Source organism: Ornithodoros turicata, chromosome 1, assembly GCF_037126465.1.
Source record: "Ornithodoros turicata isolate Travis chromosome 1, ASM3712646v1, whole genome shotgun sequence".
NCBI lineage: Eukaryota > Metazoa > Arthropoda > Arachnida > Ixodida > Argasidae > Ornithodoros > Ornithodoros turicata.
In genome coordinates, this window is record NC_088201.1 from 35829033 (window position 1) to 35847957 (window position 18925).

The following is an 18925-nucleotide window of genomic DNA, read 5'->3' on the forward strand; positions in this document are numbered from 1 at the left end:
TGTTTCAGGACTACGGAAGGACCAGTAGGACGCCCTCCCAGGTCTCGAGCTGCTCCGTCGGTGAGACGTTACCACCTTTTGTACGTGCCGTTTTTGTGATCAGGTCGAAACCATGCAAGCAGCACACAATTTATAAAGGCCATTTATCGAAATTATTTTCGTCTGAAGTTGCGCGCAAGTTTGCGTTGCAATGTTCACCAGTTCGTATGTCCCCCAGATCAATTACACATCGTCTATGCCGCTTAGCCGCTGTTTTTGGTTTCGAAGCTCTGTGGCAAGGCAGCAACGGAGCCGTTGTCCAGCGACGAGCAGCACCCGCTTCCCTTCGATTGCACTGTAGCAAACGATTTGACCCCACTGTTTTCCTCAATATGGATAGCAAATTCCTCAAATTTCGAAAGAGTGTTCACCGCACGATATTTTTCCCGCTACACCCTTGAAGGGGCTGTGACACTTTGATAGATGTGGTTCATTGCGTCATGCACACATTGTATTGCGCACCAGAGTACTGACGAAAGAAGAATTGCCCACTCGCAAAGTAATAGCTAGAATGGGCTGGTGTGAAAATGAGATATTTTATTGAATGGTAGATGGTTTCAATCAAGGATGGATATAGCACAGACACAACACTGCGCACATGGCCGAAGCTGTGACTGTCCCAAAACGACATCCATAACTATATTTGTCACTCTCCAGACATCATGCTGCTAACTGTCGCTTCGAAAGCCCTAGGAAGGAAGAACAGAACCATTCGCAGTCTCAAGCGGTAACGTCTATAAGCAAAGATTTGTCTTTGCCTGCAGCGAAATACTGAAATAGTCCTTGGTGCTACGACCTCCAAATTCCCGTAATAAAAAAGCAGTGAATGCACATCGGAGCCATTCCCAGGGAGGTGAGAGAGGGGCAGTCGCGCTGTGCTCCTTCTTTGGAGGGGGCGTCGGATGGCAGGGGTCCCAGGAACTAGTTTTCTTTTTCTTTTTTGTTTTTTCTGTAGAGTTTCGACGTGCAGAAAATGTATGCAACAGAATAGATTACCAATCATATATGGGTATGCGCAGCTAAAGATAAAGAGCACACATGTAAATTCTACACCTAGATTTTCCTCTGTGCAGTGCTTCTGGGGGAGTGGTGCTTCACAGTGATCCTGCCCCAGGCGGAAGCTGGCCTGGGGATGGCTCTGATGCCCATGAAATTAAAATTTACACTTGCCTCTACAAGACAAAAATTAATGTCTACAACAGTCGGAAGTTTAAGATAGAGGGTGTCCCAGAAAACGTGCCATTGAATTATAATAATAATAATAAAACTACGCCACCTAGAACCATGCGGACAACGGCATTTGTTCTTAATAGGTTTTTTGCCAGCTCCTGATGTGAATGTCATGTATCGTAAGTTTAATTATGTAAATATTTGCGAACTGAACTCGGGTAATTTGTGCCCAGCCCGGCCCACAGAGTGATAGTAGAAAAATTGACAGTTCCTGAAATTGGGAGAGGGAAAGCATGATCCCAGAGGAAGCCGGACACGATAAGCCACGCCTGTGTTATGTCTTTCTGCGATGCCGGTGTGGGCTGGGTTTCCAACCTCCTTTCGTCGGACTAACAACGATTGCGCTGAAAAATTCGTCGCGCGCTATCCTCTGGGAGCTCCGTAGAGCATGATGTTCGGCTATTTTTTCCGATGGGATAGCTCCTGAATATCCCTGTCAATTACCATTAAGTTGAGTAAATTATACACGCTCTTCACATTGGTGTGGTACAAAGGTGACCTTTACTTGGCAAATTTCCAACTTCAGTTCGCAAAAATTAACATAATTAAACTTACGTTACACAGCATTCCCTATTAGGAGGTAGCAAAAACCTAGTAAGAACATATTTTGCAGGCAGTAAGAACAAATGCCGTTGACCGCATGATTCTAGGTGGTGTAGTTTTTTTATTATAATTCAATGCCACGTTTTCTGGGACACCCTGTATATATGCAATTCACAAACTTCACCACTGTAGGCACTGCATGATGTAAATCAGAATCGATATTGTTTCCAGTCCATCACTAAATTTTGCAATCCTTCTAGCTAGGTAATGGTCCCCCCACCCGACCACCTCCATAGAACTGATTACATGCCGATATTCATGTCACATACAGCAATCCCCTTCTGCAAATATGTTTCACTGTCATGTAAATATTTAGACAGTACTAGTCTGATATACAGTCCAACCTCATTAATAGAACACTCGTTAATCTGACATCCTCGCTTTATGACCATGTTGTTTGTGAACCATGCCCTGTCCATGTAAATCCACCTCATTGATATAACAATTCGCTTCTCCGACAATGACCAAGGTTTTTGCACAAAGGGGGGACGAACAAGTGCCCTGTGGTTTCAGATTACGCATACCAAAGCTACACTCCCGGTTTCAGGGCAACTCATGATGCTCTTTGTGGCACCAGCAAGTATGCTTAGAAGAGCAGTGCCCTTGCTTACCTGGTCATACTGACATGCTGCAGTCGTATGTGTCCACAGTGCTTAAAGGGACTATTGCATCCGGAAACGTGTGTATGAAACCGATACGGTCATGTTCGACACTGCTTCACAGTCTACTTGGCCAAATTTCTCTTCCGAAAACAGCTTACATATTAAATAAACATGTTTTAAAGATTCACATTTCCTCTGCAGCTAAGGAAGCCCCAGCGATAGTAACATCGTGATGACGTAAGCCAGGCGTACGAAAGGGAGTGCAGCGCAGGCTATTGTCTCCGAGCTCGTCTACTTCACGTTCGCACCACAATATACTAAGTGAAAAGTCCTCAGTAGATATGCTGACTTTCGCTTACTGGTGTGAGTTACGACAAGATTATGGCTTTATGCTCTTGGCTGTGCGAACATGTCAGACGCTAACCCAGAAGTGACATTCCACAAACCAATCGCACACTCTCCGCTACCTGCAGACGCCGTCCCACCCGCCTGCCGTTCACAAAACGCCCTCCGGCAGCTGTTCAGCACAGTGCAGCACTGTTCATGCAGCGCCAACAAAGTATGCATCCTTAGACAAAGCACTGTTAACATGGTTCAGTGATACAAGAGGTGGAGGAGCTATGGAACACTCAAGGGTAACTCAAAGGTAAGTTACTGGGCTATCAAGCGTGGCCCGTCAAATGCTCATAACAACTGTGCAGTTCTCTCAGCAATAGAAAGGCATGCAGAATGTGTTTGGCATTGACTATGCAATAATATCATTGGAAAACCTACGGATTTAAAATGTAACTAAGCAGGCAACACTTTTATTGGATTTCTTACGCAAATAATATTGTCTCCTGCTTTGCGGTAAATAGCACAGCCTTGTGCTATGCACAGGGTCTTCATTGGTTCATATCATATGCTGTTTGTTAATATGATGATTCACTTTATGATCAACACCTGCAGGAATGGTCGTGGTCATATTAATGATGATGATGATGATAGTTTAATTTTAATGGCGCATAAGTAACTCAGGCTATAGTGTGCCAAAACCATGGTAAAATTGTGACTAGTTAAGAATCAGACGATTATACTAAAATACGATATACTTGGTAAATTCAGGTATAAACAAAGACATGATATGATAAAAATATGCATATTAAAACTCCATCACAGATAGATAGCCAACATCTCTCAGAAAGTTATAGATTCTTACAAACGGTAACAGTGGTAACAGGGTGAAACGGCAAACTGTGCTGATAAAATTCATGAAAGTGGTGTTGACGGTAGGACTCATGTAGCGGGCACGTCACAAGAATGTGTAGTACAGAGAGTTGTTCCCCACAGTGTTACACACTGTGGAGGTTCTCTGCTAAGGAGAAAACCATGTGTGAGGTGAATGTGTCCAAGCCTGAGTCGTGATGAAATGACTTCGTGCAGACGACTGTATATTAATGAGGTTCGACTCTATTCTGTACATCATCAGAAGTGCCGCTGTATATTAGTACTTACTTGGACAGGATTTGGTCCCCAGGAACATAAAATGGATTGCATACAACGTCTGCATATGCTGCGTGCAGCTTATGAAACATCTGCAATAATTTAAGGCAATGTGTCAGTTTTTGCGAAGGACCGTACAATGAAAACATTAGACAATTTTTATACCTGTTTAATTTCATTGTCCCGTAAAGTTGTGTGCGACGTCTCCACTATGAGGATGAACTTGGTCTTTGTGTTAGTTACATACCCATAGACTTTGTAATACTCTGTTGGATATAGGAGTCCCAAATACAGTTCACGAACATCACCTGAACTTTTATTAGCAGGTGAAACCTTTTCTTCAACTACGTCCAAAGATGTGTGAATAGTGTAGAGAAACTTCAATTCATTACTAGGAGAAACTGTCTTTACAAATAATGGTGAGTTCTGCAATGAAAAAAAGGAGTAATTTAAATTTGGTTGCAACAACAGTATCCATATTAGAAGGGTAATATGAGACATAACCAGACCTAGAAAATGAAGTCATTCATTCTCGCAATACACTAGGAGCCTCAAAGCCAATTTTTTATTCTTTGAAACCTGCCCCTTCCCTCCACCTACTCAAACATGCACAACCTTCTTTAATTTCATAGCAGTGGCATATCGAGAAAAAAATATTTCGGGAGGAGTTCTATAGGGACTCTGCATGGGGGAGGAGAATTTTACCCTCGTTTCCCACTCCCAAATGCACCACCAAATGTACGATTTCGGGAGCGGGCGAGGGTGAACCCCCGAAACCCTCCCTCTGGCTGTGCCACTGTTCCATAGCATAAAAAGAAAAGGGAAGGAAGGAACCCCGTATGTCGATGCTATGAAACACGGCAAACTGCATAAATGCCGACAAACTCGTGATTGAACTCAGTGACGAAAAAATATTTCAACATTGTGTCAAAACATATCTCAACGGTGGCATAGATGTAACCCGCAAATTGGTATGTGAGCTCACCTCTTTACCGATAACTGCAACGGCGACAGCCATCACTTAAGAAAACCTCCCGAAAGAGATGAAATAGAATATAAATACAGTAGGAGCGGGCAACGGAGCGGGCGTTCCGATTTGACATGGAACCAAAACAACCACAGATCCAACTATGGATCCAACAGAAGCTCTTGTTGGCTGAAGCAATGGCTGAAGTTGGCTGAAGTCGGCTAAAGTATACATAAATGGGTTTAATTTGTGAACAGCCAGCACGGCGCGTTGTTTTTGTAGTAAGCTGTAAAGTGCTGTAAAGGTAGAGGACCAGCAGAAGTATTCAACCATATTGTACTCAAAGAACCGTAGGACCATTGTAGTAGGTGGCAGTTAGTGGCACTAGCGCCACGAGAAACCATTGGCACACTGCACACAGGTCCGCGCAAAAAAAAAAAAAATGCGATGACAGCGTTGGACCGCGCCCATCAACTTCTTTCTGCGTGTTTGGAAAATGATGTGGTGACCGTGTCTACTTGTCTCAACAATGGTTAGTGCATAAGCTACCGAATTATTTATTGCACTCGAATTGTAGACTTGCGGTGTGACGATCTTCGACTAATATACCTACCTATCATTCTTTCTTGCTGTTCTGTCTCTTTCATGAGAAAAGTATTGCTTCAGCAGAGCAGTCATTTTTGTTCTTCATTTTCAGGCCTTTCTGTAAATGAGCAGGACTTCGAGGGCACAGCACCACTGCATGTAGCTGCAGCAAACGGCTACGAATCATTAGTTGAATCCTTAATATCTCGTGGGGCAGAGATTGACCTCCCAAATGCTTCTGGGTGGACAGCCTTAATGCAAGCTGCAAGACATGGTCACACATCTGTTGTATCGTTGCTTTTGAAGCGTGGTGCCAATGGCAGCGCAGTCAACAAATTAGGTTCGTGTATGCTTTTAAGAGATTAATGATCAGCTGTTTACATAGTACCCATGTCACTTGTCTCAAGAACCAGAGGCGGTCTTAGCAAAGAACTTTGGGGGGGGGGGGGGGCGACGACGTCTGCGAGCCTTTAGCCAGTCGCTATCCATTTGGGTGCGAGGGGGGGGGGGAGGGGTTCTGGACACGGGCTCAACCTTTTCTCGCACGAAATCCTATCACTGGTAATCCATTTTAGGTATAGTGCCCAGCATAAAGCCTGTTGTACTCTACCTGGACGGTCCGGGTAGAGTACCCCCCCCCCCCCCCCCCCCCCCTGAATGTATCATTGGTATTGAAAAGTCATCTGATGTGTCCTCAAAGTTTAAGGTAGCAAGAATGCAGTGGCGTAGCCAGACCTCCAAGGTAGGGGGGGCTCGATACGAAAACTCCCCCCCCCCCCCCCCCCCCCACTGATCCTGGGTGCGACAACATACATATACTTGTCCGCACCGCAAAATGTGGTTGGAAAAAACAACACAAGAACGAAAATAATTTATTTGGAAGTTCACAATATGATTACATATATAGACTGTCATGTCCAATGAGGTGGTGTCACGAGATTGTTAGCACTTTGAAAAGCTCATACTTTGAAAACCATTCACGAGTGCTGCTTAGATAGCCGCCATGAACTGCAAGAACTTTCGCGATCGTCACACTGGTCCCCCCCCCCCCCAATATATTATTTTCTCCTCGGATTTGCATGATTTGCGTGGGTCGGGTCGTGGCAGGTAGGGGGGGCTTGAGCCCCCCCTAGCCCCCCCGTGGCTACGCCACTGCAAGACTGACAGGTGATAGTGAAGTTACTGATCTTGACAATTGATAACAATAATGCCATTTTCATAACTGCCTAGGAATTGGACTGCTTTCACTAGCAGCAAGCAGTGGCCACCGTTCGACAGTGCAGGTTATTTTGAATGTCAAAGGGGTTTCTACGGAGGACGTTCCATGGGATTCTTCTGAGATGACTCCAATGATGTCTGCTGCTTTGTTTGGGCATGTGTCAATCATTGGACTTCTGCTTACCAGTGGAGCAAGTGTTAACAGTGCATCCTCTACTACTGGTAAGTATGTAATGTGTGTATTCATTAGGAAACTTATGCCATGTGCTACAAGAAATTTGATCAAATTTCAATCAAATTAAATAATTATATTTTCCAAATTTTACTTTGAAATTTGATGCATGAAACACATAGATTTCAAGGGTGTGGGCATGACTAAAGACAAAGGATGACTGCAGTTGGGTATCACAGTACAAACTGCCCAAGAGGTGTTGTTTTTTTTTTTCTTTTTCTTGCAGAAAACAGGAAGCATGCCTTATTTACCCAATTCCAGTGTAAACTGTGTTCCCTTGTGCGATTAGTATTAGAGCTTCACAAAATTTCGCTGCAACGTGAATACCAATAATGATCTTTGTGTGCAATACTACAGTGGTTAACTATTATGTTTTTCCAAAGTCTGTTTGAAACTATTGCAATATTTAACTTGGTATTTTTCACACAACCATCCTTGCTTCAATTTCTGCGAGATGGGAGTAATTGCACCTGTACAGTCTCCCTCAGGTTACATACTGTCTAGGGTTGCCACGTGGCCGGTATTGCACCGGCCCAGCCGGTTATTTGCTTCTCTTGCCTGTTGAATGGCAATACCGGCAGCGCTTTGCAGGCATTTTGCAGCAGAAGAAATTTCATGGGGAAATTCTGTGAAAATTTCTGGGTTTCAGGACGTGATTTTTCATGTTTTCTAGTTTCGGCAACCTCTGTTCTGTGCACATTCAACCACGCAGTGTCACAACACGAGCATGAACACTGTATGCATATATGCACACTGCTATATGTACAATGTCACTTTTGAAGAGTTTACCTCACCCTCTCCCACCCTCTCTATTTCTCTCGCCCAATCTCAAATTTCCTCCTCTCCCCTTCTACCTCACTCACTCAGCCAGTATCTTTCACGGCCAAAAGTGTCAACCCTAATACTGTCCTCACATTCTACACTCTTAAAAATGAATTTCACCGCATAGCACGCTCTTAGCCAACCATTATCTCGAATGATATCGTTATCTGCCCTGATTTGTTGAAAACACGGGGCGTACGCCTTTTCTGTGACAATTATGAACAGCATAAGTGTCACAGAAATGGCGTACGCCTCCCGTTTTCAACAAATCAGGGCAGATAACGATATCATTCGAGATAATGGTTGGCCAGGAGCGTGCTATGAGGTGAAGTTCATTTTTAAGAGTGTAGATGTCAGATTAGATTCTGCATGCCCGTTACCTCTAACCTATCAGGATCTGTTGATGCATTTTGAATGTATCAGTTGAAATGGAACGAGTTTACCATATCATTGGCCACACATGCAAAATGCATATGTGCAAAAACATGTGCTGACCTAATCTCTCCAAAACTTATTTGGCTTATATGTAAATATCCTTGACACCATTGTGTCTTTTTAGGTCAAACTAAATGGAAAACTCAAAACTCCAACCAAGGTTGGCCAGAAGGACCTAATGTTTCTGAGCTGAATCGGCTCCGAAACATCGGACCCTCCTTCTGGCAAACCTTGGTTGAAGTTTTGAACATAAAAGTAGAATGCAAGCAAGCTGGTGCAGATATCAACAGGGTAACATTTCCTTGGGTTTGAGGGAAGACACAAGATAAAACATTAAGTATGCAGTCTTTTGTCTTCCCTCAAACTTGGTGGAGGGGGGGGGGGGGGGGAATGTTACCTTATGTGAAGTTTTAGTTTCCCACTTAAAGGGGCACTAAAATGCAAAAACAAGTTCACTTCAAATTACGTTACACGCTATGTTAATTTCGTACTTGTTACAACATGGAGTTAGCGCTGGGTAACCTCCCTTGGTGGATGGCGGCCAGAGACGGAGGAAGAAGAAGAAGAAGATGCTCATGTTCCATTATAACGCCATGTTTTGCAACGTCAAGGTCCTCCTAATCTCCTAACGTTGCCCTGGTAATGTCTGATTCTCGCTTCCTTCATGAAACAAAATCGCCAACGTACGACGCAAAATACTAGTCACGGCGAAGACGCGTTGCAAAGCAGCCATGTTGGCGAAATAGAGACAGGAAATAGGAAGCACGCGCGACAAGTGACACGTCACGTAGAGTTCCGGTTGAATCTGCCTATTTTGGCGGAGCAGTCTGGGTTGCTCCCTGGCGCGACCTTGGCTCGAATGCCGCTCCGAAGCTGCCATTGGAATACTCCAGAACTGTTCCCAATCTGCCAATCGAACAGACCTGATCTCGGCGGAGCAACAAAACTTGCTCCGGAGGCGCTCTGAATCTGCCATTGGAATTCAACATTAGTGTGCGTTGCGAAGCGGACTGGCGTCGCTTTCCGAAGGACGTGAAGATAAATGTTGTCAGTGGAAGATTCGCGAGAACTGTTGTGGGCTACAATTCAGTGAATCGGTATTGAAAAATGCAGCAGTGTGCATCATGCCGTGCATATACGGAACACTGCGATCGGACCCGTTCCAAATCCACATGCCCACGATAGGCATTCGCGCGCTTGTCCTGCTGTCTCAGTGGATGCCGCCAATCTTTGCCTCCTGGGATACTATTCGTTGCTGCCACGGCTCTGTTTTCATTGCGTTTTCTTCTAAACGATAGGGCTGTGTGAACTAATTTTGCTTGCAATATACTAATTGAAACATGGGCTTTCATTTGAGAGCAAGTTGTTTTTGCATTTTAGTGCCCCTTTAATCAGTTTCAGAGGCATACTAAGACGAAAAATGTTATCGGGGGGCAAAATCTCCGACCGGTTCACCGGGGCAACTCGCAGCTTTTCTTCCAGTGGAGTGTACCAAGCTAGGCAGCCCATACATGTCAAATCGTGGCGGACTACCAGGAACTTTTTCAGACCAGGAAAAGTCTTCGACCAATCTGTCCCTGTTCAGCTTCATGGTGTGCATCAGGTTTTGGTCGGTACCCAACAGGATATTAGATTCAGTACAACAACTGCCATGAGAGCTGCTTATTTGTATACAGCATGTTGAGAGAGAGAAAGAGATGTTTGATTTTATCCGATTCTATCCACGATCAGCTCAGGTGGAATGCTTTAACAGCCCCTCCCCCTGAAGTATCTCTCATGCTCTCAAGCTCTAAATATACATATATGAAAGTCCTGGGCAAATTTGTACGAATGACTCACAACAGTACTCCCCATGACAGAACTGTCTTCTACAACCTAGTTGAGTACAGCCATAGATGGCTTATTGGAATCAATGACATGTCTTTCTGCAGCACTGACGAAGGTCCACTTACATCGCTTTAGGAAACTTGCGCTCTTCAGTAGATATTGTGCCCACGTATGTGCTCTTCGAACTGGTGTACATATGCAGTGCAGTTTCTGAATTCTAAACTTCTCTTGCTTCAGGACGTTTTCTCTCCCTATCTCCTGCGGTTCTGCATTGTGGTGGTACTTCTCCAGTGAATACAATTTTCTAAATAAATCACACAGGGGTGTGCTGAACAGATGTTCAGTAGTACTTATTGTTTTGGCTGTCCAATGTTTTCGTAGGTACAATGATACGCTGAATGACAGGAACATAATAAGTATTTGCGTAGATGCACAAAATGAGAAATCAAGCAAAAGCATGTTCTTCTTAATATGTCCTTGACTGTTCATCTCAAAGAGCAACGCAGGACAGGGACGACGAGTGAACGGGACTACTACTTTACTACATCTGAACGAAGGGTGCAAGAAAACATGTATTTTTATAAGTTCATCATTCAGTTGTAGTAAAGCAGTAGTCCCGTTCACTCGTCGTTCTTGTCCAGTTTTGCTGCTTTGAGGTGAATAGTCAACACCAACTACCCACATTGTTCTCTAGTATGTCATTCGCTCATGATTTCACCCCACGAAACTCTAAGAATGTGCACCACTGAGCTAGAAAATGCCTAATCTTGTTCGGTTCACTAGTCCCTCCATCATCTAGGGGACAATAAAAACAGAACTTGCAGTGTGACAGTCCTCAGAAGCGTTTCTATATCTATTCGGTGAAGCTTTTCAGGCACAACATCTCAACATTGCTATCACTGTTTCCAGGCAGAAGCCCACTTATGTTATCTTCATGCAATGGCCACAAGGAAAGCGTTGAGCTGCTGGTTGAATTGGGAGCAGATACCAACTGTAAAGATATTCGTGGCAGAACTGCCCTTGATATTGCAGTAGCTTGTGGAAAGAGTGAAGTTGCAACCTACCTCAGTGACAAAACCTTGAGTAGGTCCAACAAAGGTTGGTATAATTTGAAGCCACATTGCAAAGTAAAAAGAACTCCGCCTTATCTTTGTTTTTCTTGGTCATTGCACACAAGAAACAGCCAGAATTAATTGGATGGTCCAGGGACAATATTTATAGTGACTGAAATTACACTTTCTGGTTCTAATAGGATACCAAATAACTTAGGATGGGATATTTATTTTATTTCAGGGCAGATTGCAGACAATGTTGATATCATAAATGCTGTCAAAGAAGGTAGGATGAACTATTAACCACATTACATTTGATCTCTGCAGACAGTTTTAGTTTTGCCTTTGGAAGCCATGAAACTGGCCCTTTGTCACTTCTGATGCATGACGTACTTCGTTCGAATAATTACAGGTGATTTCAAGCAGACCAAGAATATTCTTCAGAAAGATCGCTCACGTGCCAACTGGAGCTGCCCCAAAACAGGAATGACACCACTGATGTATGCTGCAATATTAGGTCACCAAAACATAGCCATGCTGCTGCTTGAAAATGGATGTGAAATGGACAAGCAGGATTGTGTAAAAGGCTGGACTGCCCTCATGCATGCTGTGTTTAATGGGTTAGTGGCCCTAGTCTTGTATACCACCATGATTATTTGATGTGATATGTAGGATGACAAAGTGATACCCCTCATTACTAGAAATACAAGCATGATTTCTTGTCTCCTGAAAGCTCGGTCTAACATTGGAATAAGCGCACACAATGGTGCTACTGCCCTGGATATGTCTTGTTACCTTGGTTAGTCCTACTTCCTTTCAGCAACAGTCTGTAACAGCCACCATGCTACAGAACATAATACACATTTCTCTCCTTTTTAGACACCATAGATCCAGAAGTTCCAGAACTGCTCGTAAAAATAGCGACAACGTCAAAGCACGCAATTCCTGTCCAAGCTGTTGAAGCAGAAAGTAGTGGAAAATATAAAGGGCAAGGCTACATTTTCCCTTTTCAGACTACATACTGCCACAACCTAGTAGCAGTTTGCTTGTTTTGCTTTCCTTTGCACTCCCAGGGAATGTGACACATTGAAATTGGTGAGCTGTCTCACAATGTGCACATTGTACTGCATGCCAGGTCAGTTGGCAAGGCACCATTTCACCAACGCCAATTAACATTTGAACCCAGATCAACGGTCCCTTAACTTGAATATAACGCTCAACTCTACTTCAATCAAGGGAGATATTGTCACTGAAACTTTCATCACATCACCAACTAACTTTTGTAAAAAATAATTGAATGCTAACTTCAAGTTCTAGCAACCCTTGATCTCGGTTCAAAGTTAACCAGTGTTAGTGAAACCGGGTATAAGTCATCTAAGAAGGTACATCTATACTGATAGTAGAGTTCAGAAGCAAGCGAGCTGGTGATATGGATCCATACTGAAGAAACCCCCCTGAGACGAATTGTGTTTATCCCCTTTTTTCCGTATCCCTCATCCCAGGGTTTTTCAGTACAGATGTACATCTATGATCTTCTTTAGTAAGTTTTGAAGGGACATTGTGACAAACATTAGGGAAAGAAAGTTAGTAAAATATTGTCTGGCTGATTTGTGATTTAACCCGTCCTCTTTCATACTTCTTTCACACAGCAGTTAGTCAGCAGTTGTTATGCTGCATGTTAATCCTATAGCGACCGGTCCTTGAATGCCATCTGTGTGTCAAATGATTGTCAGCGATGCCCAAAGTATCTTATAGATGCTATGTGTATGTCAGATGATTGTCAGTGATATCCATAGTGAAACCAACAATGAATCTAAGTCGATGTGGGAGGTTTACCAAGACACACCTAGTGGGTGCTTTGTATCAGAACATGGTATGTATCTTAGCTAGCAAAGACACTGCTCCCCCAGTTTATCATACTGACTTGCTCTGCTTGTCTAATACATTTGCAAGTATTTCTGTGGTGCCACACAAGTTACTGGTCCTCAGCTGTGCTCCAGTGTGGCAGAAGTATCTGTTGCTTTATTACCTGTGACACGTACTGTCAAACCCTTTAACTTTGCGGCCCCACTTTTTGGTGAATGGGGCACACAATCACGGCCATTAAATTTGGCAAATTTTGTGACTTGATTGGCTTACTTATCGATAGGGCCTGACTTTTTCGGGTTTTATTTTTGGCCAAATTCGGGGGGTAAATATCGGGTGATATTTTTCATTTGAAAATTCGGGTGTATTCGGGTTAAATCCCGTTACAGCATATTCTGTCGTCAGGAATTCGGGTGATTTTTTTTTGTTTATTAAAAATTTGTCTTAACATGGAACTAATGTTTAGCAATGTTATCAAACTTTATTTTAATGGACGCTTATGAGTGTGCCACGAGACCCGGATGTTTTCGGGTAGATTCGGGTTAAACCCGAATTTTAGAGATTTCGTTCGGGGGGTAAATATCGGGCGGATACGGGTTTAACCCTAAAAAGTCAGGCCCTACTTATCGATAGACCTGGGATTGCCCGTACTGCATCAGACAAAAGCAGCATTGCATATATGCTTATGAGCAGAGATATTTTTAATCTTTACAGTACATCAGATGATGATACCCACCAAACAAAAACTTTAAAGGTCAGTGTCTGGTCCTTTGGACCCCACAGAAATACTCATGTCATTAGATTTAAATATGTTCCTCTTCGGCATTAGGAATTACTTACACAAGTCACACAAAGACTACTGAAGTCAAAGCCACCAGTATTAAAAGCGGCATCAAGTACTACAGAAGTAGTCACCAAGACACGAAGCTCGGAAGCTCTTGACACCGTCTCGGTATCCGAAAGAATACCTGCACTGAACTTGTTGTCCTTCACTACAAAACCATTGGTAAGGATGTAATGTAAACTTTGCAGTAGTAGTCTCAGAGCAGTGATCTGTCATTGTTTTCGGTACAGGAACCCCATAGGAAAAACGTGCCCATAATACAACCCCCCCAGCCGCTTCACGGCAACTTGAGCCGCAAAATAAAGAAAATGGACACACGTGAAAGACCTGCACGGAAGGCTGATGGAGATGATGTAAGCTCTTTGAACTTTTGAGTTCTGTGTTTATGTAGTCAACCTTCGATTTATGGACATTGCCCGAAAAGTCGTTCGTAGATTCAAGGTTTGGAATCAGTGGAAGGATGTGAAAGGGCTAGAATGATAGGAAATGCACTGTGACATAGGATTACGTTTTTGTTTTAAAGTATTTTGTAATAGCATTCTGCATCATCGTTTCTCCTGTGTCACTCTTGCTGAGGAGAGACTTTGGTAATCTAACACTTGACTCATCCCTGCTGTCCTCAAAATACTGTATAGCAGCCTCAATATGTGTCCATTTCGAAGTCTGGTTCTAAAGTGACAGATGCTTGCCCGTTGATGCTTCAGAAAGATGGATCATACTTTGTCGTGAACATAGGGTATTCACCTATTCCTTCAGAATCAGAATGGCCACAATGCCCCAGAGAGATCTATATCTGCCTGAAATTATAGCATGAAAAACAAGCTTTGCGGGTGCTTTGTAGCTTCATGAGTGGCTTTGTTGCCGCTCCCGTCATTCGTCAAGGAGAGTGGCAACAGGCAGTAGTGACTGTAAGTGGGCGCGTGGCACAAGAACATCAATGTCAGAAATTTAACTCCAAACAGAATTAGGTCAAATTTCCTTTGCCTCACACTTCTGCAGAGCAGCACAGCTGATTTTTCTACTCTTCTTAACAGCCTCCCCTTACTGCCCTAAGTGTGCTACAAGCCATAAGTTCAATTGCTTGGTTTCGCAGCAGCAAAACACAGCCATTAAGTTCTATAAATAAGATAACATACGAAGCCCAAAGCATAAGAAGTTCAGTGTCCAAATCTGATGTCCTGCCTCCTCAGTCTTCAGAACCTTGTGTGTTATTTCTTTCTTTTTTAAGGTCAATAATCTTCCCAAGGGATGGGAGCCCACAGTGCTGCTTGATCGGTATTTGAAACCGGCTGCAATTAGTGGAGTCCAAGGTTTGCAGAGACTCATTGTTCTGCTGGCATTCAATTCAGACTATTTTTACATCCAGACGTCTACATTTCAGGCAGAAGAATGTCACATCTGCTGGCACTGTCTGCTATGCATTCAACGAATACTCTTTCTACTAGACCGTAAGGCAATTTCAGTGGCCACTAACCGCATTGTGTCATGCTTACACAGTGTGAGTAGATGTTTGCGAACTATGAATGCTATATCTCCCCCAACAGTGAAGCGAATGCTGCTAGTCCAAGAGACCTTCTGGATGTGCCCTCAACAGTGAGTAGCAGTGAAGTCTTAATTATTCATGGTTGCTTTTGTGCCATAAAAATGCCAGTCATCATCGTCTTAATTATTCAACAAAATTCACATGACACCGTAAATATTTAGCTGGTGGGTGGCCACTTGGCAGCTCCTTCCACTTCGGAGTGTGTACCATACTTCTCAGGTAACCTTGGAATTTCTACATTCTGGCCTTCATTACTTTTGTGGAACTTCCTTTTGTTTACAATGCTAACCCTAACAGTGTGCTATGCGGGATGAAAAACTAGGCTTATCGTAATCATTATAGGCACCATCAGGGAGCTGCTCAAGAGACTACATCTTGAACAGTATGCTGCCAACTTCAAAGAGCATGAGGTAATTTGTGGCTTTATGTCGCGAGACAACTACGATGAGCAACGCCACAGTGATGTGTCTGCAGATTAATTTTGCGAACCTGAAGATGCTTTAAAGTGCTCTGAAATGTAAGCGCGCAGCCACCGCCACCTAGTGACAATGCCTGATCGCTTGAGTGATGTGACGTACAATCAAGAGTCCGTCAATCACAATTGTGCTTGCAGCAGCCGTAGCTATGGAGACGCCATCAGTGGCATTGGCAAAATAGTCTTTGGCGATTGGCTGACTTTGTCTACGTGCAAAGGTGTGAGAGGAGGCATGATCTGCAAAGAGTGCAGTACAGATGTGATAGAAGTAAGATATCTCAAATGTAGATCCTTACTTATATGGCATCTAACCATGCACATAGCACGTACCACACTTAAGTGCTTATGTCATACCCCTTACCACACGTACTGCACATTGTTTCGCCTTAGATGGGTACAGCTTGGGACAAAAGTTCGCGGAACATCGGGTTGTCGCATTTCTCCATTGGAGCGACACCCTAGCAGCAATCAAGAGCGGACACACATACTGAGAGATGGATAGAATAGCCGGTCACCAGTTTCTTATTCGATCTCTTCCCTGAAAGCCAGCAGGGGCGTGCTCCAATGAAGAAATACGCCAGTGCCGTGTTCTGTAAACTTTTGTCCCAAGCTGTACAATGGTAGGAGAGTATAAGTTCTAATTGCCTGCACAGAAAAAAAAACTTATTTCAGTCATTATTTTACCGCTTTTATTTCTTCTTTTCAGGTGGACTTGGACACTTTTGTAGACCTGAACACAAGAGACCTTGAAAATATAGGTATTCCAGAAAACTCGATTAAATTGAAGCTTTTAGAGGTGATAAAGGCTATGAGAAATCAGACGCTTTTGTGAAGAATTATCCATGTAGACTGCTGTACCAGGGTATTGTGCAATGAAGTTAGTTTGATTGAGCTTATTTTTTTTTGCAATAAATGTTTACATATCAGGTGACAATGTTTGTGACAGTCCTTTCAGATGTAAAACAAGCTACAGCAGTACATATGGGAGAAACAGGTGCTGAGAAAGGTTTTACGGAAGCCCATTTCTGTCTCAGTGCAGTTAACGACATATAGCAGACATGGCCAATGTTCCCATTCCTAATCTCCACCAACAGCCTTCACTTCGAGAACTAACAAGCTTGACAGGCATAAAGACCACGAACTCAGTAATGTGATCGTTATATCTGGTCAAGTTGAAGTACCAGCTTAGATTAATAAGTGTACCAGAAACTTTTTTTTTCTTTTTCTTTACTCAGACCTCTTCATGAAGGGCAGCATGATGACTACAAATGCAGCACACTTGAAAGCTATATGGCTAAGTATCATTCTTTGATGGGCCCGCCAGTGAAAGATCTCCCAATGCCCCCACAGTGCTATCTGTTTCCATGTGGCCCTCTGATGGGACTTCCACCGGCTGTACGAGACGGCGGTTCTCAAACCTGTTCATTTGGTTGAATGCTTTCAAATTAATAACCCTGAAGCTGTGCGAGTGATTGTCGCCACCTGCTGCCAACAAGAATGGCTCATCTGGCGAGGAAGCCAAAGCTAAAACTGAGCCAACTTTAGCGTCCGTCTCAAGCACAAAAACCGGTTTTTCATCCTGGATGTCCCACACCTTCAGCAGTTTGTCTGCAGATGCTGTAATCAAGCAACCTGGACAATGTGTACTGAGGGCCATTCCAGTCACTGCCTGAGTGTGTGCAGACAGTGTAAACACAGCGCTGTCAGATCGTGCATCAAATCCATAAACATGACCTTCCTCTGTGCTAACGTAAAAGTAAAAAGGATCAAAATGGTTCCAAAGGACCTTTTCTACTTCGCTACCGACCGACCAAGACTTGCAGCCTGCATCTATGGCACGACAGTCCCAGAGCTTTACAGTGTGATCACTGCTTCCGGTCAACAGTGTCGAGGCTTCAAAGGGATGCCACTGGATTGACTGCACTTTCTCATTGTGGCCAGTGATGTGGATGTTTGGCACACCAGCAGAAAGGTCCCATGTGATAACTTTGTGGTCAGCTGATCCACTAGCTAGTACCTGTCTTGCTTGTCTGTTCCACGAAAGACTAATAACCGCATCTGTGTGGCCATCACTGGGCTTGTGTGCTTTCTTTTTAGTCTTCTTCCCTAACTTGTACGCAGGTTCCAACGAGTCAACAACGTCCAAGTCCCACACACTTATAACTGGAGTCATGTCTCCTACTGCAATGTAGTTTCCAGGGCTAGATTCTGTCGGATCATAACTGAGCCATTCAATGCACACTGGATAGGTCTGGACAATAATATCGTGGTGGACGTAGAGATGATCCTCTGCTTCGTTACTCACATATATCTCAATCGAACCACAATCGTCGTCCACTCGTGCTACCGCAATGAGGTTGTCTGACTGCCGGATAGTGAAGTCATCTATTTCCTCTTCACTTTCTTCGTCACTTTTCCCACTCATGTACGGATCATCAGCATTACTAGCATACATGGCAAGACCAGCTAGCTGATTGGCATTAGACGGCGCATCCGTTTCATCGTCGTACTTATCCAAATCGTATTTAGCATCGATGTCACCAGCATCGCCTTTCATGTGCTCATCTGTGTCACTGTTCGCCACATTGTCCTCAACTGTTCCATCATCTGCTTCGACGAGTTCTTTGAGCTCTTCTTTCAGCAGTCTCACCTTCTCAGGTGTTGCTTTAGCAACACCTCTTTTCACCCACGCCAAGCAGGGGACGAAGTTCATTTTCGAATTTAAGTTGTTCTGTTCAGTCCAAGAATGACTCACCCCAAATTGTATCGAGTGAATGGCATCGCCGGGTGCAAACTAATCAATGCATGCCTGATGCACACCGTCAAGCACCAGAAGCTGAAGTAACTGACACGTGCTATGTGCTATGCTTCGTTATGCCACACATGCCATGCTGGCCATGCGCCATGCCTTGCTGAACACCCCGCGTGTAGACAAAACCAGACAAAACTATAAAGAAATCAAGCAGCTTCATTTAAAAGCGAAGACGTATGTAGCCTAATAATTTTTCAGAGCTAATTATGGAAGATATTAATTTACTGCATGCTTTATTTTGTATTATTTGCATGATTATTAGCAACCATGCATGGGAAAATACGGCACTGG

General features: G+C 43.6%; 3 protein-coding genes across 5 annotated transcripts; 1 reads left to right on the forward strand and 2 right to left on the reverse strand.

Moving 5' to 3' along the window:
* Positions 1-556: 556 nt before the first annotated feature.
* LOC135377994 (trafficking protein particle complex subunit 2-like protein) lies at positions 557-5121 on the reverse strand. 2 transcript variants are annotated; one of them, XM_064610787.1, is made up of 5 exons: positions 4942-5121; positions 4265-4382; positions 4122-4186; positions 3969-4048; positions 557-728 (listed from the first exon to the last, which is right to left on the reverse strand). In XM_064610787.1, the coding sequence occupies exons 1-5, from the start codon at positions 4972-4974 to the stop codon at positions 686-688; spliced, it is 339 nt and encodes a 112-aa protein (XP_064466857.1). In that variant the 5' UTR covers positions 4975-5121; the 3' UTR covers positions 557-685. The 2 variants fall into 2 exon arrangements, with proteins under 2 accessions (XP_064466857.1, XP_064466856.1); XM_064610786.1 differs by having other exon boundaries at positions 4122-4382; positions 4942-5114.
* A 39-nt stretch (positions 5122-5160) lies between these two features.
* On the forward strand, positions 5161-16750 carry LOC135377986 (ankyrin repeat and SAM domain-containing protein 6-like). 2 transcript variants are annotated; one of them, XM_064610775.1, is made up of 17 exons: positions 5161-5455; positions 5621-5848; positions 6739-6948; positions 10952-11140; positions 11336-11380; positions 11507-11714; positions 11796-11893; positions 11974-12082; positions 13675-13714; positions 13790-13966; positions 14035-14157; positions 15033-15114; positions 15186-15252; positions 15349-15397; positions 15509-15566; positions 15690-15757; positions 16529-16750. In XM_064610775.1, the coding sequence occupies exons 1-17, from the start codon at positions 5371-5373 to the stop codon at positions 16652-16654; spliced, it is 1962 nt and encodes a 653-aa protein (XP_064466845.1). In that variant the 5' UTR covers positions 5161-5370; the 3' UTR covers positions 16655-16750. The 2 variants fall into 2 exon arrangements, with proteins under 2 accessions (XP_064466845.1, XP_064466846.1); XM_064610776.1 differs by lacking the exons at positions 11796-11893; positions 11974-12082.
* On the reverse strand, positions 16495-18761 carry LOC135377991 (periodic tryptophan protein 1 homolog). Its single transcript, XM_064610782.1, has one exon. The coding sequence runs from the start codon at positions 18533-18535 to the stop codon at positions 17117-17119; it is 1419 nt and encodes a 472-aa protein (XP_064466852.1). The 5' UTR covers positions 18536-18761; the 3' UTR covers positions 16495-17116.
* Between the last annotated feature and the right edge of the window lie 164 nt (positions 18762-18925).